This window comes from Drosophila santomea, chromosome 2R (genome assembly GCF_016746245.2).
Source record: "Drosophila santomea strain STO CAGO 1482 chromosome 2R, Prin_Dsan_1.1, whole genome shotgun sequence".
NCBI classification, from domain to species: domain Eukaryota; kingdom Metazoa; phylum Arthropoda; class Insecta; order Diptera; family Drosophilidae; genus Drosophila; species Drosophila santomea.
The window spans coordinates 17,453,545-17,480,535 of NC_053017.2; the positions used below are offsets into that span (position 1 = coordinate 17,453,545).

The following is a 26,991-nucleotide window of genomic DNA, read 5'->3' on the forward strand; positions in this document are numbered from 1 at the left end:
AGATTTGAGTTACTTTTAGATTATTAGTAATGATTAGTAATTATGTTTCATTCGTACTTCTTATTGCGCATAAACTAAGAAAGTTAAAGTGGCATCACTGCCATCGTTCCTATTAAATACCAAACAGTATATTTTACAGTATAAAAACACCCCTTCCTCACGAGCTATCGAATTATCGATTGCTTGCCTTTCGGCTTTTTTGTTTATATTTGCTTGTTGGCATTTTAAGTTCCCAGAGCAATTGTTTTTAAAGTTAGTTAGCTTAACTAAGCAATGCCAGTGACAAGGAGATCTGGAAAGTAATTGACATATCCAATCTGAAGGCAGACGAGGCGTTAAAATGGCCTTCCTGGGCGACTGTGTTATCGTGTTCGTGTCGCAGGCAAGTAGATTTCTCAATTTGGATATGTGAAGTACAATAACTCTTTTAAAATACATTTTAGATGGTATTCTTCGCCGGCGGCTGGCTGTTTTTCAACAAAGAACTCTTTAAGCACTATGAAATACGACACATATCCGTTCAGTTGATTTTTTCATCCACATTCGCCTTATCCATAACCATGTTCGAGTTGATCATATTCGAAATCATCGACGTTCTGGAGTCCAGTTCAAGGTACTTCCATTGGCGACTGGGTCTCACGTTACTACTTTTCATGACGACGGCTGTGATACCCATTTACATTTGCTACTCCGTGTTACACAGCATTTCCTTCTGTAAGTCAGTATCTGTCACCCCAGTTACCTCACATAACTTGATCTTTGCTTTTTAGTTTCCGATAGATGGGTCCGAATTCTGACCACATTCTGTTGGTTCGTCTTTCTCTACGGCCTTTGGCGGATTGGCGAGCCCTTTCCATTGCTGAGCGCCTCTCATGGAATCTTTACGATCGAACAGGGCGTTTCCCGGATAAGTGTGATTGGGGTCACTGTTATGGCCATACTTTCGGGCTTTGGCGCCGTCAATTATCCGTACACCAGTATGGCCTATTTCATCAAGTAATGGGTTGCCATAAATTCATTCTTATCTCTGGTCAACTTTTCCTTTTTTTCTATTGTTTGGCAGGCCAGTGTCTCGGAATGACATCATCTGCTTCGAAAGACGATTGGCTTTGACGGTAGACATGCTGACGGCCAAGAAGCGTAGGATTGCCCTGGCTGTCTATAATCACAACAAACTGCATCCTGCCAAACCCAGAATTTGGGATATGCTTACATCAGCGGTCCAACGCAACACGAGCAACGGCGAAGGTTTTTTTAAATGAAATTCGGTTTTTTATATGTCTAATTTCTCTCCTTTAATTTCCAGACATCAATCAATTAAAACAGGAAGTATATGGGTTGGAGGAGCTATTACGCTCTGTTTTCTTAGAACTTAGTTCGCTGAAGAACATGGAAGAACGCCAAAGATGGTCTCAAACATTGAAGGGAAAGTACTTCAATGTCCTGGGACATTTTTTTAGTGTTTATTGTGTCTATAAGATATTTATGGTAGGTCTATAATTAAAAAACTGAATAGTTTCGATTAATTGTACGTTTATTTTACAGTGTTGCATCAACATCATCTTCGATAGAGTTGGTCGTAAGGACCCAGTCACACGTGGTCTAGAAATTGCTATACACTGGTGCGGTTTTGACATTGACTTTGCGTTTTGGAATCAGTATATATCATTTCTGCTCGTCGGCTGCATTGTGGTCACCTCGATCAGAGGCTTGTTGCTAACACTTACAAAGGTAAGTTGTGCAATTTATTACGTTTAACTTGTGTTATATGCTCTGTTTACCTTTTTATAGTTCTTCTACCGCATTTCATCGAGCAAGTCGAGCAACATTATAGTACTTATTTTGGGCCAGATCATGGGGATGTACTTCTGTTCCTCGGTGCTGCTGATGCGTATGAACATGCCAGCCGAGTATCGTGTGATCATCACAGAGGTTCTGGGAAATCTGCACTTTAACTTTTACCATCGTTGGTTTGACGTTATATTCCTGGTCAGCGCCTTGACCACCATCATTGTTCTCTATCTGTCACGCAAGCCAGTTCGCGTGGACGATTCCGATCTGCACTGATTTAATCTTGATCGTTTTAGATAGCCATTTTTTAGGCTAAGCAGAAACGATTTAGAATCAATTAGCCTTATTATTGCAAGCTTTAAGTTATATATATCCGTGTATATACCAGTGTGTATGTATTTATTTAATGCAGATTAAGCTATGTATAACGATGCACAAAAAAAAAAGTTACATTTGTTTGTTTAAGTGAAATAAAACAACGAACTATTTATCTCTAAAACAATATTCGAAGGTATTTCCCTTCTTTAACGGGGGATATTTACTCGAAGCTTAAACATCCTTGCTTGTTGTAAGCTTTGAAAGCTTTCCACTGCCTAATGTAGGTCTTTGGGTTACCTTTACCAGTTGCCTGTTGGTGCAAGGTTGGCTCAATTTTGAGTGAGTTGCGACTTAACAGTTGAGCAGTTACGACTTTTACAGTATTTCATAACCAACGTTCCATTGTCTTAGTTCATTCCTCGGTAGTTCTTTGAGGAATGAAAACTAAGGGAAAATTCAGGGACAGCTTGATGGGTGGAAGCTAGAAGGAATAATTTCAAATGGGCAGGACTAGGACTGAGAATTGTGTACCAAAAAAGGAAAAACAAACCTTACCTCTCTATGAAACGGACGTACTTTTATTTTAAGAATATATGCATTACTCACATAACTCTTTCTTTAAAGTAATACTCTCTTAATTTTACGGAGTACATACTATGTATCGTTTAATCACTTTAGGCCAATTGCGAAAGGCTCTTAGACAAAACCTAAAAAAGTTGAAACATAAAATTGCAATTACAATTAGAGATGGGCAACTTTTTATATTTCCCGGAAAACGCGATGTTACAGCACAGAAAAATAAAAATAAAAATTGGCAACTGTTCCGGGTCCCAAGACGGCAGATAAGGATATAACCATTTGCGCACTTTGGTGGCTAAAAATGCCATTAAAATGTTGCGGCTGCCGCAGATCCAACTGAGCGAAAAGCATTTCGAGAGTCTAGATGAATAAATCATGAAATAAAAATGATTGAAGGGCACCAACCCAGAGGGCAAATAGAAGGGGTTTGTGGCGATACATGGAAAGGTGGCGGATCCGAAACTGCAGTCAAAAGCGCAATATATGAGGTGAAATCAATCAGCTGGAAGCCCGTTGAATTGGTAACTAATCGCGGAGTAGAGACAACGCATTGCCTAATTAAACAGAAAACCGTGGGGAAGTGGGGCTCGGTGGCCCCCTTTTTGCGTGTTTACTTTTAACCTTATCGATTTCATCGATTAGTGATTGATAATGCGTGTTGGCCTGCTCCACTTGCTCTAGCCAAGGCGACTTCATGGTTATTATGCAAATTTTTACCAGGCAATTGATTAGAATTTCATTTGCATTACGCATACGGCGATGCCATAATTAACGCTGCATGCCCCAGTCACGGTGGGTTAATTAGCATAAATTCAATTAGTTTCCTTGTTTGCACCTTAGGTTGTCTCCGGAGACTTCGTTCCACAGCTCTTTCACCCCTTCATACACGCCAGGTGTATCGACCTGATCTTATCGATGGGAAACATATAGAGGAGCATATGCTATTTTGGGGTTGGTGGTTTTGTTGGTTGCTCTACCCCTTTACTCGCCCCTTCTGAAGGCCCTTTGCATATTTAGCATATTTCCTGTTTGACATTTGACCTTTTGTCTTGCATTGCGTCAGATTCGCAACGCTTAAGGTAACAACTGGCGTTTCTGACTGCGGTTATCTGTCTGAGTCTCGCCCCAGGACATGAGAAAGACATTAGCATAAGCAGGCGGCATTTGTTCAGATTGCCGACGAATTTGTGACAAGTTATGCAATCGGTCTTCTTACAGATTTACATACGAATCCCGTGTGAGTTAAATGTGCCTGGGATAATAGGACGTGCGTTCTTTGAAGCGCGCAAAAGAGTGTGCGACTCAGTCAGGTGTAAGAACTTATTTCAGTATAATAGCATAGAGTCCTCTTTCTAGTTATTTCTTGTTTTCTCTACTTGATCTTCATAAAGTCCATTAGCTGCCCTATATATAAGAACTACGTATCTTAATTAACTCAACTTCCAGCTACAGCTCAATTAGCAAGGGAAATCTTAAATGGAGAGCTTGGCGATGATTGCTGGATAAAAACATTTGCTCGATCTGATATTTTTTCTGCACTCAGCCATCCACAGCCAAATGGATCTGGCTTAATGACTATCGTTTGCTATCCGTTAACCTTTTGCCATCGCTTTGGTCCATTTAACCTCGTCGATTGCCTGCGTCCGAGAGTTCCCACCTAGCAACCAACGAACCAACGAACCAACGAACCAATTAGGACCCATCTCCATCTCCGCGAGCTGGGCAACTCATTAGTGGACGGCTCCACATAATTAAAGCAACAGTTCCGACGGACGGAAATGCAACAGCACAGTAATCAAAGCACTTGGCAATTATTACATTGATTACCAGATGAAAGCCATAAATGTCCGTAGGACGTGGGCATGGTCAGTCCGCGGAGGAAATGAAAAGGACTCGTATATATAGCAATATCCAGTTCATTATGGCTGGCCATGAGGGGAATGTCTACTCTTGGCTTAAACCTGCATGCAAAGTCTTTCTCTGCCATGCCGATTCCCAATCAAATTATTTACTTCATCAATTATTTAAAGGTTGTGCAATGTTTCATGGCCATGAAATACGATAGCAGGGCAATTTAAATTGGCAGTTAAACAGGGCAATTTTATTGTTAATATTTAAAGGTTTAAGGGGGCATGTGAACTGTGGCCTTGCTGTAATGATTTAAAATTTAAACTATTCCACGCACTTAATTTGTTAATCTAATGCGAAAAACGCACCCTGTTTCTAAATAAGAATTCGCGTTTTTTGTTGCGCAGCTATTTTTTTACGCGTCATCATAATGGTGCTCCTGCTCCTGTACATAAATGAGTAGTGAGGGGTTAAAGGTTAAATCGTTCTAGGGGCAGATTTATAATCACATATATATGGCGAGGTAGTAATTTAAAGTGCGAACAAGTTAAACACATGAACTGAAAAGCGTGTGATTTTACTGAGTACCCCGCACAGCTTCTATTTATTATTCAGGTGCTTTGCCTTCTGCCTCGTATTTTCATCGGTAAACTTCTTCAGGATTATTGCTCCATTTTGCGCTCCAATGGTTTTCCCCGAACTCACGCCAAAGTTTAACGGGCACGTGAGTGCGCCAGCGCCTCATAAAAGTGCCATAAATGTTGATAAGACATGTTTGTCATAGGTGAAACTCTGTGTCAGCACCTCTGGCTGCATCTTGGCTGAAGAGAAACGAGGTGCCAAGTAGTTTGTCGACCCGATATTCCACAGATTGCTTTATTACCCTCCCAGCGAGCACAATGTAGGTGCTGAGCTATCCGTGTGGACTTGTGATTTGTATGCCAATTTGTCAGCTTATTAGACGGGGCTCAAAGGCCATCTTCTTCGTTGACAAGACAAGGAGATTTTTCGCTCAGAAGTATCTGTACACTGCGAATTTAAAATGCATTGCTACATTAAAACAATAAATATCTATAGCTATAATTGAAATATCCACTGAGCCTAAACTGAAACGCTATTGTTGCAGTGGGAGTTTAAAAACATTCAAGAAATATTAGTCAAGATATATCTCTCTGTGTGACAACTAATGTCTCGTATGCCACAATTGCAGGCACTTTTCCATTAGCGAGAGGACAACCAATGCGATTGCGATTGCGATTGTACCGCCAACTGGCCATTTCCAGCGACCAGCTAACGTTGTCAATGATGGCCTCAATCACAGCTGTCATAAACAGCGGCTGTGTCCTTTCGTCTGCATGAAGCCGTGGCTACACGATGCCTTCTGGCCGAAGAGAAGGATGTTCAGGATACAAGCCGAGTGCCAGCAGGTCGGTCATTGGGTGGAAAAACGGAAGGAGTGACGCTGCCATCAGTTGAGTTTTGTATCTCTTTTGTGGAGCCATCCAGTGCTATTAATATGGAAATTATGCAAATTGAATTGACTTTCGTGGAGCCTGACTGCGGCCCATTAAGCGTTATTTAAGTTGTTTTCTCACTGTGAAGGTGTTTATATACGAATTCGGCAAAAGAAGATAAGGCATCTTTGCAAGGACTAAAACCGACTTTAAAGGCTTAGATATGCTAAGCTTAAAGGTTTGATGGCATTGCCATGGTAACATAAAAATATACAGAAAAAACATTATCCCTAGCTTACGAAATTCCCTCTCATACTGAATGAATTTTGCAGTGAAATTCATATGAACTCGTTGAGTGCATGCAGGTAGATACATGCAGTTTGTTTTAGAAGAATATCGTGTATACGCCCAGTTGACACACGACTTATTGTTTAAATTGGTAACTGTGTCGGCACTACGGTGAATGTAGAGAAAGCTAAGCACATGAATAATAGAATTTCAAATCAAGGGGTATTTTAAATGATAGTTCAACCTACTCTTAGTTAAGATATTTACTTTGAGGCTTTAATCGATTAAGCTTTGAGTAATTTATAAAAAATTCTCCGCATCAAAGAACCCAATTTTATCGACTATTGCAATCATTTTACCATTTATTGGCCGCAGGCCCGGCTAACGTGTTTGTGGCCAAATTTTCATTTTACCCTCTTCGATTGCCACAGGTGCGGTGGCTCAGTAATTTGTCATTTTCCGTTCGGTCAGCTACTGCTCCCAGTGGAGCGAAGGATCCTGGCAGTTGTGGGACATTCGCCTTGGAGCCTAGAAAGGCCAAGCCTTGGCTAATCAATAAGTTTTGGGGAGTGGGAGCCAAACTGGAAAATAGCTCACTCTGAATGGAACTTTTTTCTATGATTGTGGTATTGATTATGATTTTCAATGCCGTTGGTGGGTACGGAAAATGGTCATCGGGCCAGCTACGGAACTCAATGGCCATAAGGTGTATAAAATATTACTTTGGTTCATAGTCGAACAATGGAACTTAATCCTAACTAAATTAATGAACCCAAAATAGCCCATTACGGCATTCAGCATTAATAACTATAAAAAATGTGTGGCTAGGCTATTAAAAATAATGACACCTAATTTGGAGGTTATTCCAGACAAAACGCTCTAAAATAAAAAAGATAAAATCATAAAAGGATTTCCACACAAATAAAATGAAGGCAAGCAGTATGAAAAATTAAATGATATTTGTTTGGACTGAGTTGGGTTTTTGCTGCCAGAACAATGCATTAATTCTGGTCGATGGTGTTGAAAAACCTTTTGGTGTTTTGCATACAACCCTTTCTCCATTTGTTCGCTGCTTTTGTGTATACAAAATGGACAACAATTTGTGCCTTAATCAAAACTCAGACAAGGTTCAAAAAGTGTCTGAAATATTGAAGACGGAAACGGTTTGTGTTCCTGTCTTAATACTTTCATTTATCATTGACAGCCTTCATGCTTTCAGCACATTTCGACATGAATGAAAAACAAGCAACTAATGATTGTGATTTTTTTATTGCTGTCCAGTCGATATCCATTTGAAGAACTCAAATTTTCGTTTTACATATGCATCGAGCCACCACAAAAATGAATAAAAAAATATATATACAAGCCAGCGAGATGTGAAACAAAATATTATCAAGATTGCCTGTCAAAATATTCGTCAGTACGTGTGAATCGAATTTATTTGCCTCGTTATACCCGTTACTCATAGAGTAGTTAGTTTATCTGGTAGTGAATTTATCTGGGTGTTAGTCGAAATTTATCTGGAGGTAAGTTTATCTGGAGGTCTTGCCAATTTCTAGCGATATTTAAAGTTAATTTTGACATTTCATTCTGGTACTCACCCTCGCTGTGTAACGGGTATGTGATAGTCCATTAACTCGACCATTGCATTCTCTTGTTTTAAATTCCGTTTATAGTGTGCAAATACGATTATGGAGCGGTAAATTACATTAAAGGTCCGATTCTTTCTGGGTTGAGATAAAGTAATTACGGCGAATATGCAAAATATATATATGCAAATAAAAAAAGTCTTTCATCCTGCTATATATGCAATATGGCGACCTGATTATTAAATAATAATAATAATTTCGTACCTTAATATGGAATAATGAATTTACAAGAGGTTTCTATTTATAAGCCAATCTCCTCCATATAAAATGCGAGGGTTGTTAACAATAACAGATTTGTTTATTTATTTACAATTGTTTTTTTCTGTGCCTGTGGAACCACCATGTCCAATCGAAATTTGTCTAGTTAAAGTATCTCCATAATGCCAAACGTAATCTTTAGTTCTATTTTGTATTCCCAATGGTTCGAAGGTATTTAGTTCTTATTCTAATTCTGGGTTTCCTCGATCTGACCTGCAGTTCATCGAGTTCTTGCAAGGATGGTCTGGTTTTTAACCCCAAAAAGCGAAAATGTGAACCACAGCCACCGACAGAGGAGTCATCTAATTGCCGACGTATGAAATACATATCTTTTATTGAACAAAGTAGAATATACTTTACCAAAACTCTTTAGCCGGAACGTACTGGCTGCCAGAAAAGAAATTTTGTATCAAGTTGCGGCAAGTTATATCTGGATACTTCCCAGTAAAGCCTGAAGAGTCAACGCAAAACCTGAAGTGCCCCAAAGGATCCGTTTCTATGGGAAATCTGTGCGTAAGGGAATTAAAAAATAAAAAAAAGGCATCCGAAATCATAAAGGACGGGTTTGAGATGGATGTGGACGATCACTTTAAAATTGTCGTAAAAGAAAAGAAACCTGCGACTCGTGAATGATGTCTCAATTTCTCCATTTAGACGTCCTTTGAAATAAATATTAATCAATTGTTGGTCAAAAGGAAAAATTTGTCAAAAAATGTTTGCAAGTCACATGTAAAGAGGAAGAATAAACATCTCAGGGCGCATTTGTGAGGCGTTTGTCATAATGAACCAAAGAAATCAATGTTTAGCACACTGGTCAATGGGAAAACGATGGAAAACAACTTGTTTACAGGCGGCAGTTTTGTGGAATAACAAGAAACTATGGCATTTGGCCAACAAATTGCAAGCCTGAAGGAAAGAAAACCGTGTTTCTGATTTTTTGTGTTGCTCCTCAGCAAACTTTTCTGGTATTGATTTTTTGTATTACGTTGTATATTTGCATTTCACTGATTGCCGTCGTACTTATACATTTCAAGCTCTAATTCATGCTAACCATAATTTTCATCCATTCAGTTTGATTACGACTTAGGATACATAAACCCATTCGTTTTCCAGAAAAGTATAATACCATAGTTTAGAGCAATTTTAACCATTAATAACATATATAACTAATGAACTCCAATTGTTAGGGATGTGATATGCAGTTATTGCACCGGAAGTCGCAGGCACATCCGTAGTTATTGCCAATTTTAGAAACCCTCTTCGTTGGCCAGGATTTGCCGTCTCCACGGAGCACTTTGCCGTTGAAATCAGCATATAAGGTGCGAGATTTAGCAGTTGAAACAGATGCAGATGAGGATGGGTAATGTCGGGTGGAGGAGGAGGTGGCATCCGGCGATGTCGATTGGATGCGGCTGCTTATTTGGCGCGGATTTAGTGGCACTGCCTGCTGGCGACTGTCAGCGCGGGAGAAAGGATTTTAGAAATGGAAAGTTGATGTGTGTGCCACTGCACATGTGCGATAAACGTGCAGCAGCACCACCGACTGAATGGAATTGTGGGTGCATTTTATGGGTAAAAGGGAAAATGTTAAAACTGATGCGACTTTTTTTCTCTTAGCCAACGCAAATAATGTGATTCCAGCTTGAAATTTAGCGCTCGTCAAAGGCGCGTTGAATAGTACTACTAAATTGACATTTGTTTCCTTTTCAGGGCACTCAATGTACCAGCGATTGCTCCATTTCAGCTTCTGTGTTCACGGGCACAACGCTTTGTTTTGAAAGCCTCATAAATTGCGCATTCGCCATGTTGCACCATCTAGCCGCATGGCTTCTCTCTCCTCAGCACGCATAAATTCAACGGGTGAAATATTTACGAACCGTGAAGCATTGCCGCAAAAAAAAAAACAAAAAGCAAATGATAAAATGGAACAGCAGTTAACTGAATGCTCCGGAGCACTTTAGACCAGCCGCGTGGTGCACCAGAGGACTGGGAATTTCCGATTGACGCACACCATGCAGGGGAATGCAAATTTCTCGCGCTTTCTCTGTGTCCTTTTGGTGGCAAGTTCAATTTGAAAGTCACACCTACACTTGCGCCAAATGTTGATGATGCATTCTCCGCGGATTTTCGGGGGGCGATTTCAGTGCGAATTTTCCGCTTCGCCATGTTTCACATTTCCCTCGGGGGGGGGGTGGCGGTAAAACTCAAATAGTTGTTCGCTTTGACTGTGCCTGCAAACTGTAAGCACTGGCGCAAAGGATAATGCGCTGGAAAGTCCCTTCACTGGTCCTCTGACGTCTCAAGTGCCCGGGACTTACCTACACTAGAAATTTACACAGGCCCATCTAGGTCAAGTATTGTCAGAGTCAGCCACATCAACGTCATTGTCATGAAAATTTCTCGTGCTAAAACTGTCACTGAAGCTCATGTCAGTCGCCGGCACAGTGGGTCCAAGAACATCAAAATTCGTGGGCGGCAGACTGACTACCTCAAAATTCGTGGGCGGCAGACTGAATACCTAAAAATTTGTGGGCAGCAGACTGAATACCTGAAAAGCGCGGTCTACGACCCATCAGCCAAATGAACAAGAGCTCTGTGCGACTGCTTATGTGCAAGCCACCGAAATGTTTGGAAAATTCGGCAGTCATTCAAGTATATTTGGACCACCGTTCTTTAAAATGCTCAAATGTCCTTGACGACTGACAGTTCCAGTGGCAGCACCAGCGCCGCAGGAAGCCTCTGTTTTCAGGGGAGCAGCTCTCCAGCTCTTGAGGTGGCAAAGAAAAATCGTTAAACGTTGGCCATGTGCAGCGAGTGGTTGAGAATGGGGAATGGCTAAGGACTAATGCCAAACTGGCCGGCAAAGGAGTGTGATTATGTGATGATGCTATAAGACCAAGTGTTTGCTTTCGAGAGCTTGAATATAAAATAAATTCAGATTTAAATTGAGTTTTTTATAAAACTATGCCAGCTATAAATAGTTCCAACTAACTAATCCTATTTGTTTTCCAGTTTTTAGAAGCCCACCAATAGTTTTGCTACAAAATGAAACAAAATCCACTTAAAATGGCCATATTTTGATTACCCGCCGCCGCTTAACATGGCATAAAAAACAAGAGTGTTGCATCTTTATTGTATTTATTTTTATTACTCAATTAAAATTTAGTTGGGACATTCTTTGTTTGTTCGGCTTGTATATGGTTTGCTTTCATATTCTGGTTTCTTCATTTCATTTATCCACATATATGGTAACTGGTTTTACCCATTTGCTTTTTAAATGTAATAATTTTATGCAATTTATTTGAATTTGACTTTGATCTCTAATATAATTTCAATTATGTTCATTAGCTTGTTATTAATTCTTTGTAGTTAATTGATTTGAATTTTAAATATTTCTTTATTGGCTTCGCTTGCCACAATGGTAACAATTTTCTCAGCTTTGGCCGAAAAAAAATATTTTCCAATTCAAGTCGGTCTAGTACCTGTCTTTGCTTTTTGTATAGGTATATATATATATGTGTGTATTTCAGTTTCCCACTTGAGGATCAATTGTTAAGTAGACAAATATTGTAATACACTTGGTAGAAAAACGAAAATTGTGCCACCAGATTAGTTATCTTCATGTTCATTGACTTTTCAGTTTATATAGAGCCCGTGGGCTGAAAAATTGTTGAGTTGACGACTCGAAGCTGCATCATGTTGCTTGGATACCCCTAATTTGCCTTAATTTGAAACAACATTGAGTTTCTTTGGTTTCTAATTCATATTCATACGCTTGTAGGTACAATTAATTTTTTACTTTTTGGCATTGGCCAGACAAAATGGAAATGATTTCCCAAAAATTTGTTCAGCAGTTTCCTTGCATTTGTCTTTTGTTTGGTTTCTCATTTCCCTACAATAAAGTTTATGGAACATCGTGCCTTTTATTTATTATTTTGTAACATTAGGTTTTTCTTTGACAATTTAACGTTAGTTCATTTTATTTTTGTTTTTTTTTTTGTTTTAGTTACGGTCTTGGGTTTAATAGGTAAGTCGAAAAACGAAATGTAATTGAATTAAATATTAACTAATGCCAATTTACGACTCTAAAGATTAGTAATAGAACAAGACAAGCCGCAAAAATGTATCTGTAAAAGTCGCCTTTCTCCGAATCATCATTCGCAAAATGTGTGTGTTGGTTTCACTGTTAATTTATTAAAGCTTTGCAAACTAAATGTAACTTTGCCCTCGACTTAATTTATTTAATAATTATGAGAATCATTTGGGTACGCCATTCAGGCTAAAACATATTCACTAAAAAGTTTACAATTGTGTGCCCTCATCTCGATTGGCCTTTTACACATTTACAATTTACCAATATTTTTTGTATTCACTTGCGTAAGCATTAAGTAAGCTTCATCTGTGACTAGCCCTCGGTGGAGAGGGCAATGAAAATTCAACTGGTGAGCTCCTTACTCGGGATTGGCATCCTTGCGGGTCTTGTGGCCCCGGAACGAGGCCTGGATTTTGGTTGCAGCCTTGTTCAGCTCGGGATCGGTTAAATCTATGTCCAACTCCTCGGCCACCTTCTTGGTTATCTCCTGGATGTCCTCGTCCTCGGGCGCATCCTTGTTCACCAGCTTGCGTGCCAAATGACCACGGAAAGTGGACTGAATCTTCAATGCAGCATGGCACAGATCTGTGGAGAGGGCAGACGAAAACGGGTAGTTTGTGTAAATTAGTGTTCTAGTTCCGCTTAAGTGCCCACTTGGCCAACTCCCCGAAAAAAAGCAAAGAAAGAACAAAATATATATAAAATAGTTTTAAAACTTGTCTGGTGCTTCTCGGGCCATTGAAACTTTAAATGATGCTCAAACATACGCCTGAATTTGTTGTAAACTTTTTTCAATTAGCTTCGGTCCTTCGACTTGCTGGCTTCAACTGAGTTGGTATTGTTTTCACCCTAATTTATTGTTATAGTTTCCTCCATCACTATTTAATTCTCTATCTGACCACTGCTTCGTATTTTATGGCCCAGCACTGGCCATAATTTGTTCATGGATCCCAGGCTGCTTGTAAAAAAGGGAACTAATCGAAATCACGATGCGAATTATTCCCACAGCGCTCTTCACAGTGTTTAGTACTCCCTTTCTTCGACCCCGTTTCCCTGGCTAATCTCATTACGTATACGCAATGTTGGGCAAAGGGGGACGCATATTTTCTGCATATATAATCCACACCAACTGCTGAAGAGATGGACGACTGGATGGACTGACCACACAATTTAGCTGCCATCTGCCCAGGATGCATGTGGTTGTGGTTAGGTCACGCGTGTCTCTCGCTACGTGCTACTTTGGCTCCGTTTTCCGGCAGAAAAGCTCATTCTAATTAGCCAGTAATTGTGTAAAAATGTTCAGGAAATACGTGTGCTTGGAGCCACAGGAAAAACCATTAAATTATGCATAGCTTTCAGCGAGTTTTGCAAGAACGCGCTTTTTCTACGTTGTCAGTCGCAAGATTACATCATTGCATCTGTCGTTTTTCCACTTTTTGTCATCTTTTCCCATTGCTCTTGTGCATTTATGCAAATGCCGAGTAAATTCTCATTTAAGAATTCGCCATTTCTGTTAAGATTTTGCCGCTACAAGAGTGCATACATTTAACTTGGCCAATTTCCGCAACAAAATCTGGCATTTTCCTGCGGGCCAAGTTAGCCCACTTGGCCATGCAAATATTTCTAGAGCATAACAAGGCGGGAAAGTGGTTCTGCGTTAATTCGCTAAGCGCGTAATTGGAGTTAGGCCAAGATAAGCATTTGGCCTGGCCCACGGACTGGGACTGGAGCAGTGCTGCTCCTGGACTTATGGCATGTGAAATTTTATCAAATTACGCACACACGGCGGCAGTACAACGTGACCCGGCCTAAAGGCACGTGCCATTTGCCATTGCTGCGTTTATGTTTATTTATAAAATATTTAAAAATATCTGCGAGACGTGCAAATAGCTGTACAGCACCATCAGCCGCGCTCTGACATTTTCAGAGACGCAGGACCTGCAGGTCCTGTGAGTGCCAAGTACCAGTCATCCGGGCTAAGCCGATCTGGGCTGCTACTGCTGTTTGGTCAGTAATCAACATCAAGCTGTTCTGGCGTTCCACAAATAGATTTTACCTGTAACTCTGTTTCACTTTTTCCATCTATACTCCCTTTTTTTCATCAGCCTAAATACACTAAGAAAAAGTATATTTGTTCTTGATTAGGATCACTAACCGAGTTAATTTGGCCATGTCCGTCTGTCCGCATGAATTCTGTGATTTCGGGCAAGCTAGATATTAAAGACTGACCATGCCCACTCTACCCGAGTAAAGGGTATCTCATAGTTTATTTTCAGTTTCGTTTACTCCTGGTTTTCGACTCTGTTATGCGTAACTTCATTAGCTGAGTACACAAACCACTACCAATACAAAGTACCACATGCCCCTGTTTCAAAAAAAAATATATAAAGTAGTTCGTCTTGCACTGTCAATTACTATAGCATACTCTATTGGATGTTTCTCTTAGTGGAAACTTTTTTGTGAGAGATTTGCACATGTCGCTGGGCATGCAACACATGTTAAAAGCCGATCACGTACACTGCGTGTCCTGTCACAGGACCGCATAAGTCCAAAATCTAAGCTACAGTGTCTGAAAAGTTGTCAGAAGGCCGCATGCATGTTGCTTTTTGTGCCTTTCACTGGTTCGGTTCGCTTTTGCCTTGGTCCTGCTCTCAGCTTGATGTCCTGATGTTCCGATGTCGAGGCATACAAATTGAGTTTGCTTTTCTCTCTGGCGAAATGTCACTGCGTCTGTATGGGCCTTGGTTGTAATTCCTGGGGGCGTTGGGCTATGGAAAGTGGGCGGGGCCGCACACCTTTCCTGATGCTAGCCAAGGGATTCGGGTTTGCATGTGCGGAGCTTCGGGGCAATCGGTCACGTCGTCCTGATTGACTGACTAACACGCTGCTCGATTTTTTAAACATTTTTTTTTTTTTTGCTTTCCCAGGAGTTTGCTTAATTTGCATGCTGGCTGTGGTCTCTTTAACATTTCCTTCAGTTCCAGGTATTTAAAGTTTTATTTTTTAACCCCATTGCCAGCATCAGTCGAGCGTTAATGCCCAAAGGATATGAAATCAATCATAAGCCACACCAACTGCACTTTTCACGCTTTCCTTTCGCTTTCCTTTTATTGCGAATATTGAGTGGGGACAGCGTGGAAAATCCGCACCACACACGTGTATCACTTTTACACACAATTTTATTTGCGTGGCGTGCGGGGGTCTCAACGCTCTTGACCCACATTCTCGCAACAATGCAAATTTATATTAAAACAGAAGAGGGAAAATAATAACAAAGCGAATCTACGGTAGATGACAACAGTGTGCCGGTGTGTGAGAGTTCCATTAGCGAAAGTGCAAATCCGTGACGTGTGCTTAGTAATTGTGTCAGAAATAATAAACAAAAACAGACCCAGACACGCACATAATGAGCAGGGTGGACCAACAAGGTGTTTTCGTTTTGGAACACACCGAAGCGGAAACACTCTGCCAGTCAATCCATCATAATTGGAAACATATAGCTTCAGCTAAGATTGAAATTTCAAAGTGATGTTAATTTTTTTCGCTAAACAAACAAATATAAAATGTATTTACAACTTCTCAGACACGAAAGAACAAATTGAGGTGATCACCAAAGTTGTAGTAGTTAACCAGCCAGTCATTCGCACTCATATCAAAGATCTTCAAGTACGCCCAGATGCGTATGCAAACCGAGTAGAAATTGGCCATAGCCAGGAGCTTGATGAGCAGACCGATGACCAAAAGGCAGACCGTCTTACCACTTTTGCCAAGCTCAGCACTCTTGGCCACATACATAATTCCGCGACACGTGGCGATGGTGGTAATGGTCCAGCAAATGACGAAAACTATAATATAGCATATCGGGCAGATCAGCAGGCGAAAGTTTAGTTGCGGCAAAGGCCCTTCTACTTCTTCGTCCAAATTCCGGACTCCAACGAGTCTGCAGTGGCTGCAGTAGAACAGATTTAACAGCACCACGAGGATTAGGATTACAATTAGCCAATTGTTATGAAAAATCATCCTGTAGGCCACTTTAAAGGTGCGTGTCCTGGACCAGAATGTGGTCTCCCAGGTCTCATGGGGAAACGGCACGATGGCAGCCAAGTGCAAAATACCCCATAGGTAGAGTATGCTCAAATAGGAGCGGAGCAGCACCATTACCAATCGAGTGTACTTGTAGTTGGTGTATTGACCAGGCATCGTGAGCTCCTTTTATAGTTATAATTTGTAGGCTAAAAATCCAAAGACTGGCGATGAATACGTATTGTTTTATTTAAGCTTGATTCCGGAATTGAGTTCTATATCAGTGAGCACTAAGCATCGAGCATTTCGAATTCCCTTTCTATAAAGTATTTAACCGATTGGTAATGTACAAAAAGCCTCATATAATCCAACACTACGTTGTTCTATCTTTTAAATTCGAATTTTGGAAGCAGTTCCAGGCAGAAAGTAAGCGAATAGAGAGCAGGTTCAACATAAAACTTGATGCACCATACTCCCCATCAAAAAGTGCGCTGATTGCTGCGTTTGTCATTTTCGGAACTCCAGTCATAATTACGACGTTAAGTCGCTGTCATAAATATACATTTTAATTACCCAACCCAGGCAGGACATCGTCATGCAGCATCTGTCTGCGAGCAGGGAGTCCATTTTGATTAAAATCATGCAAAGTGGCCGTGCGTCATGCCGCATGCCACATGCCACATGCCAAACGCACAGTTCACCTGGCTCGCAGATTCCAGGCCGTTGCCAACTTTTGGGGGCACTTTCAAATAGCGACAAATTGTGAGAAATGAAGCATGATAATAAGCCGCTAAATGGAATTTTTAAGCCAAACGTTTTTCGTACGCCTGTGGAGTTGGGGGCTTTTGCGGTTGCCAAGATTTGTCATTCCATTTTTGGCCATCCACTTTTGCTTCTTGCTGGCCAAAAGGACACACAGCCAGCCATAAGGACTAAGCCCATTTTTCAATTTCCGACAGAACAAAGTCTTGTGGTTTGTCCACCGCACTGTTCTGTCTTCTGTCTTTTCGGTCCCTGCTCATTTCCATGGACTTGTTATTGGAGCAAATAAATCTTGTGGAAGGACAAACAGTCAACCGTTGAGAAATACTCGTACTTATTGGTTTCCCTCCATCTGCTTACATTACTACATTTTGTGCAAATTGTGGAAAACATCGAAGCCTTATTCGCAGATGGGGCTTGAGCCAGGAAATTCAAACAAAACTTTAATTAATATTAATCCTTTGCACATAAGCCGATTACGGATTATTAAACAATATGGACATACCTTGCTGTTAAACTCATTAAAACTTTGCCAGATTTCCAGTCAATCCTGCCCATAATTAACTGGATTAAGGGGTTTGCCAGGATCCGTTTAGGGGATTGAAATTTACGTGGCGCAAGTTTGAGCTCGTGAAATATTCATTTATTAATTTGTCTACACCTAAATTCGTGCCCTCATTAATTGTTTAACATGGAGACCAGTGCGAAATTTGTATGGCTCGACCAGCGAAGCAAATCGCATTTAAGCAAGCAATTAAATATTAAGCAAGTGTATTTTACGGGAGCCTCAATAAACATGTTGGAAAAAGGTCGTTGAATAAAGACCAAAAAGAAGCTTTCCCACATATGTAGGTGCTAGAATTGTTGAAATATTTAAGAGCCCCAAGCAACGGAGAACAAGCTAAGCGTTTAGCAGTGGCTAAATAAATACCTGACCTCCACCTGTCACCCAGTGAAGTCCATACATGCAGGCCACCGAGCCACCGAGCGGCTTCCTACATTTTCTTGTCTATTTTGGCCAGCTTTGCGGGACACCTGTGTGTATATCTATACACATTATATAGATATATATTTAGATATATATTATGTGCGTGGGGGTTTCTTGGGGGTAAGCATAAAATCGCCAATTCAGCGGCTGAAACACTGTTTTGTAGCTGACCTGCTGCTTATTGCGTGTTTCATGTCAATGTTGTCGTTTCTCCGCTTGCTTTTTTTCTTTCTGGTTCTTTTTTGTTTGTAATTTGTTGCATGTTTTTCTGTTTTTGGATCCGCCTTTCGGTTAGCCCGACAACAGGCGAAGCACTCAACATTATACTTAAATGGCTTGGCCTGACATTGTTGGTTTTTTGTGGGTCTCCCGGCGGTGTAAATGGAATTACAAGCTTGCTTAAAACCGAAAATCCAATTAGAAGAACGCGCTGCGCCGCTGTTTTATCGCAGTTGCTGATGTAGTTGATGTTGCTGGTTGATGTTGTTGAGAGAACTAGCAGCCACATCACGAACTGGGCCTTAAAGATGACACATCACTCGAGATTACACACAAGATTATGCCAGATTTACACTCCGCCAGGATAAATATGCAAACCATTGAATTAAAAGTCTGTAAAGCAACCACACTCTCTGCGTTTATCATTGAAATAATGTGTTTGGTTTTTAGTAAACCGCAGTTAGCTTTTTCCCTACCAATTAAGTTTCGTCAAACAACAGCATACATGTATCGAATATTCCACAAAATGGACAAGCCGAGTCTAATGTTCGTCCGCAATTCATCATAATCGAATGGAATCCGCCAGCAATTAACACAGACAACCAGCCGGATACAGTTCAATTACCATAGGTTTTTGGCACGCATTTGAGCCCAGTGTTTTTGGGGGGCCGAAATGCTGTGGCTGTGTGGCCAGGAGCAATTATTAGGGGGGTCGCTATTATGCAAACGCAGAATTGGGGCCAAACCAGGACGCAGACACAAACAAATTGGTCAGCCAGGCTTTGGGCCAAATACTAGTATAGGTAGTTGAGTTGTAGCTACATCCACGAATGGCTCCTGGTTGTCTATGCACTTTATGCACAAAGGCATGGGTTGTAAGTCAAAAACGCAGGCAAAACCGCAAATGTGAAATGCACACACGTTCAAGAAAATATCCTTAAATGGCTTTCGATATTCGTGCACATGCAGAGTGTCCTTTTGTGTGCGTACGTGGCATGTGTGTTGGCCATCGCATTTGCATACCAAATGGGCTAAATCGCAGTTTTGGGCTCAGCAATTGCATTCGCCTGCACATGCATATGTGTGTGGCTCAATTTTTTTTGCAGACCCTCAGCTGTAAACAAAAGTTCTTTGTGGTCGTTGTTCTTATTGTTTTACAATTTCGCAGTATGCCGACGGCGAGTTTACAACTAGGCCAACACCATTAGCTTGTCGTTGTTGGCCGCCTGCTAGCGATAACTGTGAATAATGATGAACTGGAACTTCTAACTGGCTTACTTCGGATAAGCGAGGCGTGTCTGATATGCTGGCTAAATGTGGGATAAGGCCATGAAGTGGAGCTAGTTATGCAGAAAACCTATTGGCTTTTTTTTTTTTTAATTTAATGGATATTTGCTTAAAGTCTTTGGCAGCAACCATATTGAGTTTATTGAACCGAATTATTCGGCTTTAGCTTTATAACTTGCGTATCCATACTTCAACAGACACATCCAGTGGTTTTAACTGTTTCTGAAAGTCTAGACATCTTGTGCCTCTTTCGTTTACAACTAGGACTTAAGAAATCATTTGAGATTTATGAGTCAGCGCTGATTATGACTTGTGCGGTCAAAGTTTTTAAATTAACTAAGCCACAGCAAGCCATTCACGCCCGTTCCATTCAGCGCCTCTAATTGAGTATGTGCTCGGTCACAAAGGAGCAGGCTCTCCATGTCCTCAACGCATCCTTTGAGTTCTCAGGCGAGTCTAATTAGCCGTCGCACAAATGCACGTATGAATGGTGCGAGTATGCCTATGAGAAGGATGAGAAGGATGAGAAGGATACGCCTTTCGAGACCCACCAGGCACTATAATTAAGCCTGTGGAGGCAACTCACACGTGAGCACTTGCAATGGCAACTGAATTGTTGTCTGGCTGAGGAGCCGAGAGTTCCTAATGCGGTTGCGTATACGCCCCGATGACAGCCTCTGACTTTTTAATGAGCCAGCCCAGCTTCCTTCTCGACTGCCTGTGTGCCCTCGACTCATTGTCAGCCGTAGGCAAATTATAGCTGAAAACTGTCAACGCCTGGTACGTCCTAATAGGGTTAAGCCGTCTTCAAGATTTTCATTATTTATGTGGGTGGCGCGATTAAATAACCAGTGGCTGACACCACACCAGCTCCAATCCCATGCGTAGACTTCCAAAAAAAAATGAAGATTCGCTGGCTGGGGAGGCACAAACTCTCCCTTTTGTCGCGCTGCCAAGTGACAAATATTTTTGCTGAAAATACTCGTATATTGCGTAACACGGAAAGTTTGTATTCCGGCTGGCAGGCGGGGGACCAAACTGTAATTTCAGCTTGTATACCCAACTTGAAGTCGAAGCTGTGTAAACCCGCTGATTCGAGGACAATGTGTGCGAGGGAATCCACAATGCTCGAAGGGATCAGGGCTCCAAAAGCGATTCTCAGAAAACTTTCTTCTTCTCATCTTGCAAGTGCAACACCTTTGGGACACTCAGAGGAATAGTTTACTTTTTAATTTATCTTACTTTTAACATACGGTGTCAATATTTGTTGCATACTTTCATTAGATATAAGGTACATTTAATCTCCGCTAAAATAAAGGCACAGAATGTATACTGTATAAATAAATATATTAATATCTGCTTTTCGGTATATTTTCTGGTAGCTAAGCAATTTTTATGCCAGTGTGGGTACCACGGCTACAGTTTCAGGTCTTTGATTAAATCTCCCACACAAGCCACCGCCTCTGGACACCTTTGAGGCTATTGTCCCGGCTTTTTGTCCCGGAACCCGGAACATCCACTTACCCTTGTCGTTGGGATCGAATTCAGCCTCTAGCTCGGCTTTGGTTGGCTCCGCGGATGCGGCTGCCTCGGCGGCTGCTGCCGATGGAGCTGCTCCGGCGGCAGTGCCGTTGTTGGTCGCAGTTTTGGTTTCCGATTTTTTCATGGTTTCTCTCACTTTGTGGCCTCGAAAGACGGCTTGGATTTTTGTGGCGGCTTTGGCTGCAATTAAAAGTGGAGACACGGACAAGAGAAATTAATGGCAGTTCAATGCTCAAACCAATTTAATTCTTTACAATAAATTACTCAATACATCAAATTTAGTTTACCATAACTGAGCAAAAAGTATCACTTAAAGCCATCAGCTGCTGGAGAAAAGTGTCAATGATAAACTTTTAAGCCATTGATAGATTCCGTTTGAAATACTGTACGCCCAACTTATATCTCTCCATTTCGAAGGATATGAGTTTTATGACCTGGCTATCATGTGTTGCCAGCTGCAATGACGGAGAAACTTTTGCTTTGGCACATCATCGACAGTTCCTAAACTTCGGTTGCAGCTTTCAAACAATTAACTTCAAAGAGGGCCGCCTCCTGGTCCCTTCGCCCCTGGCCAAATAGTCGCCCCCCTTCGTGCCACTCAATCGATTTTGATTCGAGCTGAGCGAATTCTTGCAATTTTTCGTTTTTGGCCCTCAGCCAGAGGAGTTGGCTCAAAGGAAGCAAACGAGGGAAAAAGGACGATGGCAACGGGCAAATTCCGCTGTGCTAATAAACTAAAAGCGCCAGCTTTGCTGGAAAACGCTAAGGAAGAGGGCTATGTGCAATAAACAGAACTATAGCGGGCATGTTTCAGTTGCCCCATTTTGCGGCCCACTCATGCTGCTCCACGTGTTGGTTGCCTGGGTCAGCATTCATTTTTTATGGCATTTTTCACGCAGATACCGAAGTAGCGAAGGAGGAAAAAGAAAACTCTGCCGGCCTTGAATAAGTTATAATAAATTGACACGTAAGGCTTTCGGTTCGGTATTTCGGGCAAACACTATCAATAAGGCAAAGCAATGCCAAAGGAGGAGCGGTTTCTAAAAACTAGTTGTTTGTGCTTGGCACAAGGTTGCTCCTCCGCTTTGTAGGGGGGTTGGAAGTTGGGTGGGTGGTGGTGATAGGTGGGTGGTGGAAGGAGGGCGATAAGTGCTAACGGTAGGGTATGGCAAGGTTGAGCTGTCAAGTGGCGAGTGCTGTGCTTTTAATAGCTGCCCATTCTGCTGGCCGTGCTATTAAATCATCGAATATCCCGAACATCAAGATGCGGCCCAAATGCGGCATTGAGTTCTAGTTGCGCTTTAAGGATTATTTCGCTTTGCCATGTTTTCCATTTTATCGAATTCGCATTAAATGAAAACATATTTTAGCTCTGCCTGTTGCCTTTTTGCTCGTAAAAATCTCCTATATACACAAACGTTTTTTTAATAAATTCCCCACAAACCGTAAAATTTTTTATTTATTTTCCACGCCTGACTAGGCTACTTTAACGCTGAATTTGATTTATTAAACTGCCATCTGCTCCATTTGCGTACTAGGCTTTAAACTTGTCCAGTGAACGTTAAATAACATACACAATTTAAACAAAGAAATATGTGTTTGATTAATTAAAAATGCTAGAGTCAAATATTGCTTTGTTTTTCTTTTCATTTCATATTTAATTGGAGTTTGTGTGTTTTACTTTTATTAGTTAGTTCCGCCGAAGTTTAAAATGAGCACAATATTGCATCAATAAATTATTATTAGTAACTAAGAGCGAGAAAATGGAAATTTATGTAGCCCATCCGATACCGGTGCCTAATGGCCGCAGCTTTAGTGCGACTATAAAATGCAGTGAATTATGCCAGGGAAAGGTTATTAAATAAATTTTGTATGCGGCTCATTAAACCTGACAGGCGGAGCACAAAAAAAATTAATGCCAGTTGAAACATGCCAGAAAGGTCCCAGTGGCAACAAAAATTGAATAACCACAGTGAGCATTCACACCTGTACCTTCCAGGTATATAAGGTATGTTAGTATGTGGGTATGAATAAAGTGAATAAAGTGCCTGACACTAAACTCAACACGCACTCAATTACCCACAACGTACTCCCAATATGGTGCCAGGAACTGAGCACTGAGGACGTAATGCCGCACGTGTAAGGCCATCTTCCCACTTAATTCATTCATAATTCGCCATTTGCCAGGTCATAACCCGGAATCATTTCCGCTTCCGGCAGGAAAAATATGATTAAATTTGTCAAACTCGACGGAGTTCCAGTTCCGACTGCGCCACCACAATGACCAAGTGAGTTATTTTCGCAATTAAAATTCATTAGCTCAAGGCTCTTATTTCTGCTCATTTTCCTTCTTCTGCTTTTTCCTTCTGACAATTGTCGTTTGTTCTGTTGGGAATCTGGAAAACGTTTGCCTTTCTAATTAATGCAATTCCAGCATTAAGCTTCGTGGAATGGAGTTGTTTTTAGATCGAAAGCAATTACTTGAATAGTTTTAAGCCAGCTTTGTTTAATCCAAATCATCACCGTACCTATTCTATAATTTACTTGAATTTTTCATCGAAATACTTTCTACATGGCATAGCCTGCAGCAAATTACGTACAATTTATTATTTTAATTAAATGGCTGGTTGTCAAGCGGTTGCTGCAATTTTATTTGAATTTCGCTTGGCATTAAAACGTATACTCAGGTGGCCCAGTTTCTTTCACAAAAAAAAAGGGGAAATAATAAAATTCTAACCGGAGGGTGAACAATGCCTGGGGAATATTAAAACGAATGAGTTATGCACGAGAGCAGCACCAGAAGAGCAGCAGGAAAAACTTGGCCCAGCTGCTTCTTGGCCTTAGTAACATAAACAGCGGGCTCAGTCGAGCCAAAACTTAAATAAATAAGAAAGACAGCAAACAGCGAAGCCATAACAGCAAGCAGCGATCTGCTTCTTAGATTTCTCTCCATTTAGGAAGGACAATTTAATTTATAAGGATTTCCGGCTTTCTACCAGACTGCCAGAGTAAACTGTAATTTGAGTGGACAATGAAACGAAATGTGAGTCGCTCTCGAGAGAATCTGGATTTAGTGAAGATTATTTTTACTTGTACTTACCCTTAGACACTATAGACTAAGTTATTGAGAATAGAATAGATTTGTTTCACTTAAAAGCCCAACAAAATTCTAGTCAGTAAATGTGGCGCCCAACGTGGGGCCCATAGTCTTAGATTTCCCATCAACCAACGTTCACCAGATTTATGTTCATAATAGCTGCTTAAATCAGGGATTTGATAAAAGAAAACCTCAGAACTTGACTAAAACTAATCAGTATCTAATATTAACATGGGTCTCTTAAGCCAAAATCCTTTGTGAGCCATTTTCAGATTCCGTTTTTTGGGGTTTTCTTGACCACCCATGACTCGTTAACCTGACTGCCAGATGTTTCGTGCCACCCTTGACAGCTATTTAAGCTAGACAATCTCCATTAAATGTTCATATACAGCTTAGCAAACTTTTTCCCACTGACATTCACTTATCAAGTCACTTAGGTCCATCGCTCCACTTACCAACTTACCACTCCAACACACTTTTCAGCTCAAATGGATGGCTTGATATGATCTATTTGTGGCTGCTTTAATGCATGTATGTCATATTTGGGTGGCAAATTAATAGCGCACAAGTAAAATTATTTATTTACGGCATCTGGTTCTGGTTTCTGTAATTCAACTGATATCCAGCAGACACTGAACGTTTTGTGCAGTCATAAATAATGTTGTTGATTTGTATTATTTATTTCCGTGACTGTTTGTGAATGGTTGCCATGTTCGTTTGTTTGCGCTCTAATTTCTACTATTTTAATAGCATTTTCAGTGTGCGTGGCAAATATCGTCCGACTCTTTACAATCCGTGACCTTGTCTGATTTCGGTTTTGTAAAACGCCAACATTTATCAGAAGAATTTGTTCTTGCTGCGGGGCTTACGAAATGGAAATGTTTGTCGCACGTGCTGGCAACCACAAATAGGAAATGGCAACATTTCTGATAATACAGCGCAATGGGAGAGAACCCACACTATGTCAATCCGAAACAGTTGTGGTTTATCGATTGATACTTTGTAGTCTTTCTTTCGCAATCATATACCTTTCGAGAGTTAAACTCTTTGCGGAAAACGCAAGCAAAGGGGAGTTTATGTAGGGCAATTTGCTTAACTGGGCCCATCTAATTGCTGGGCTCAGCTCTAGGAAATTATGTTCAGAACCCAACGGTCAAAATGTGCCATAAATTACTGGCTCTTATCTGAGTTAAATGTGACTTACCAACACTGGCTGCTGTGAGTGCTCACAATCAGATTGCCCATAATAAACAGGCTTTGCATAATTAAACTCAGGCAAACCACAATTCCTACCATACAATACACATGTATGAACAGGGACCGCAGAGCGAAGGACTGCGACATCATCACTCATGTGTATGCGATGCGATAAAACCAATTTAAATGAAAAAGATAACCATTTATTTCTATTATAACATCATATTTGAAGTCTAGCTGTCATCTATCAAGTTTAAACTCGATTGCCTGCCTTTAATTGATTTTTATATTTTTGCATGAATACATAAATGAATTTCCATGCTATTAATTTGTATAGTTTCTCTTGGCCTTGGCGCCGATTTAAAATTGAAATTCGTAAAAGTTACCCATACGCTACGTAGGCCCGGAAATAGGCTGTTTGATATGCAAGAAGGCGCCGTCCAGAAAATTATGAAGACGAAGCAGCTGATGACACCATTGAGCCTTAGTCCCAATTGGGCCTTCGAAAATAAGGCTTAACCCAGTCACGTTCCACTTTTGAGACAATTTGTTTACGTGCCCGAATTTATATTTTATTTCTCAACTCGCTGGCCGTACTGTTAAGTTAGATAAAATATTTTCACAGTCGCAAAATCTGCATCGCTGTGGAAAACCACTAATTGGAAATACAATTAGCCGACATAGTTGAGGAAAAGTTTCCAATTCCATTTACGATTGTCTAAACTTTTCCTTTAAGTTTGTCAGCACTTGATGAGTTTGCTCTCGTCAACAAGGTGGTGGAAAATATTCTATTTTTAATGGCGCAACATTTTATTCCATTCCATATTTGGACCAATATTTCAAATGTTCTGATCAAAATACTGAGTACAATAGTCGCAAAAAACAGAAAAACAATTTTTCGGCAAAATTAAAAAATCATCATCAAAAATTGAAAAAAATTTGAAAAAAATTTTATATTTTTTTGTAAACGCAGTTTGATTGAAAATTTAATTACGAATTCAACGAGAAAATCATCATAAAAAATTCTTAAGAAATTTTAACAAATACAACTTTCATTTTTGAACACAGTTCGATAGGAAATTTAAGGAGCAACTACTTCCTAGGAGGAACACCAAGTCTGAAGTAGTGGGCAAGTTTGCCGGATGTGTTGAGCAGTGTTTACATTTTATGTTTCTTTTTCGCTCAACCATCCATTACCATATTTCCGGTGTATTTACGAAAACACTGTGAATACACCACGCGTGCTTCCCTCTTTACTTGACTCTGCGGAAAGTTGCCATCGTGTGCAATATTTATTATTAAAATGCTACTCAAAATTCGCCAGCAACTTTTGCCAACAAAATTAAAACAGACGAAGCGCGCCAACGCAGCACAAAAAGTTGCCGGAAAACTATGGCAAAAAAATTTCGTTCCGCCACCAGTTCCATTTGCACGATTTTTATTTCAGATACAGAAAGAGTTTTTGGGCAAAACTATGTGGCAAAAGCCCGAACTTCAGGGACCTTCAAAAGTTACATTTATTAATAAAGAATTCCCTTACATGGGCCAAACGAAATGGATACCCTTTCTATCTGCAGTCATCCGCTCCTCGAATCGCC

The 26,991-nt window shown here is 40.6% G+C and overlaps 5 protein-coding genes and 1 long non-coding RNA gene across 9 annotated transcripts in view; 4 read left to right on the forward strand and 2 right to left on the reverse strand.

The window, feature by feature from the left end:
* Positions 1–169: 169 nt before the first annotated feature.
* LOC120446559 (Golgi pH regulator) lies at positions 170–2,257 on the forward strand. The gene is made up of 7 exons (XM_039627577.2): positions 170–382; positions 444–714; positions 771–996; positions 1,064–1,248; positions 1,307–1,488; positions 1,546–1,731; positions 1,792–2,257. Exons 1-7 carry the CDS (start codon positions 341–343, stop codon positions 2,065–2,067), a joined length of 1,368 nt encoding a protein of 455 aa, XP_039483511.1. The 5' UTR covers positions 170–340; the 3' UTR covers positions 2,068–2,257.
* A 4,638-nt stretch (positions 2,258–6,895) lies between these two features.
* Positions 6,896–7,161, forward strand: LOC120444914. Its single transcript, XM_039624907.1, has 2 exons — positions 6,896–7,011; positions 7,077–7,161. Exons 1-2 carry the CDS (start codon positions 6,896–6,898, stop codon positions 7,159–7,161), a joined length of 201 nt encoding a protein of 66 aa, XP_039480841.1.
* A 1,176-nt stretch (positions 7,162–8,337) lies between these two features.
* Positions 8,338–8,980, forward strand: LOC120445569. Its single transcript, XM_039626053.2, has 2 exons — positions 8,338–8,499; positions 8,559–8,980. The coding sequence occupies exons 1-2, from the start codon at positions 8,346–8,348 to the stop codon at positions 8,816–8,818; spliced, it is 414 nt and encodes a 137-aa protein (XP_039481987.1). The 5' UTR covers positions 8,338–8,345; the 3' UTR covers positions 8,819–8,980.
* A 3,182-nt stretch (positions 8,981–12,162) lies between these two features.
* LOC120445613 (cilia- and flagella-associated protein 91) overlaps positions 12,163–26,991 on the reverse strand; it is a 35,100-nt gene continuing 20,271 nt past the window's right edge. For 2 of the 3 annotated variants that reach the window (XM_039626123.2, XM_039626127.2), the window contains exons 2-3: positions 21,082–21,279; positions 12,163–12,863 (exon numbers count right to left, since the gene is read on the reverse strand). In XM_039626123.2, coding sequence (XP_039482057.1) covers positions 12,637–12,863; positions 21,082–21,279 — 425 coding nt within the window. In that variant the 3' untranslated portion in view covers positions 12,163–12,636. The remainder of the gene's footprint in view (positions 12,864–21,081; positions 21,280–26,991) is intronic. The other variant, XM_039626124.1, reaches the window with a different exon arrangement.
* On the reverse strand, positions 15,807–16,629 carry LOC120445614. The gene has a single exon (XM_039626128.2). The coding sequence runs from the start codon at positions 16,476–16,478 to the stop codon at positions 15,858–15,860; it is 621 nt and encodes a 206-aa protein (XP_039482062.1). The 5' UTR covers positions 16,479–16,629; the 3' UTR covers positions 15,807–15,857.
* On the forward strand, positions 22,776–23,733 carry LOC120445615. Of its 2 annotated transcripts, XR_005615763.1 has the most exons (3): positions 22,776–23,238; positions 23,287–23,387; positions 23,534–23,733. It is a non-coding gene; the product is annotated as an uncharacterized LOC120445615 (long non-coding RNA). The 2 variants fall into 2 exon arrangements; XR_005615762.1 differs by having other exon boundaries at positions 22,776–23,387.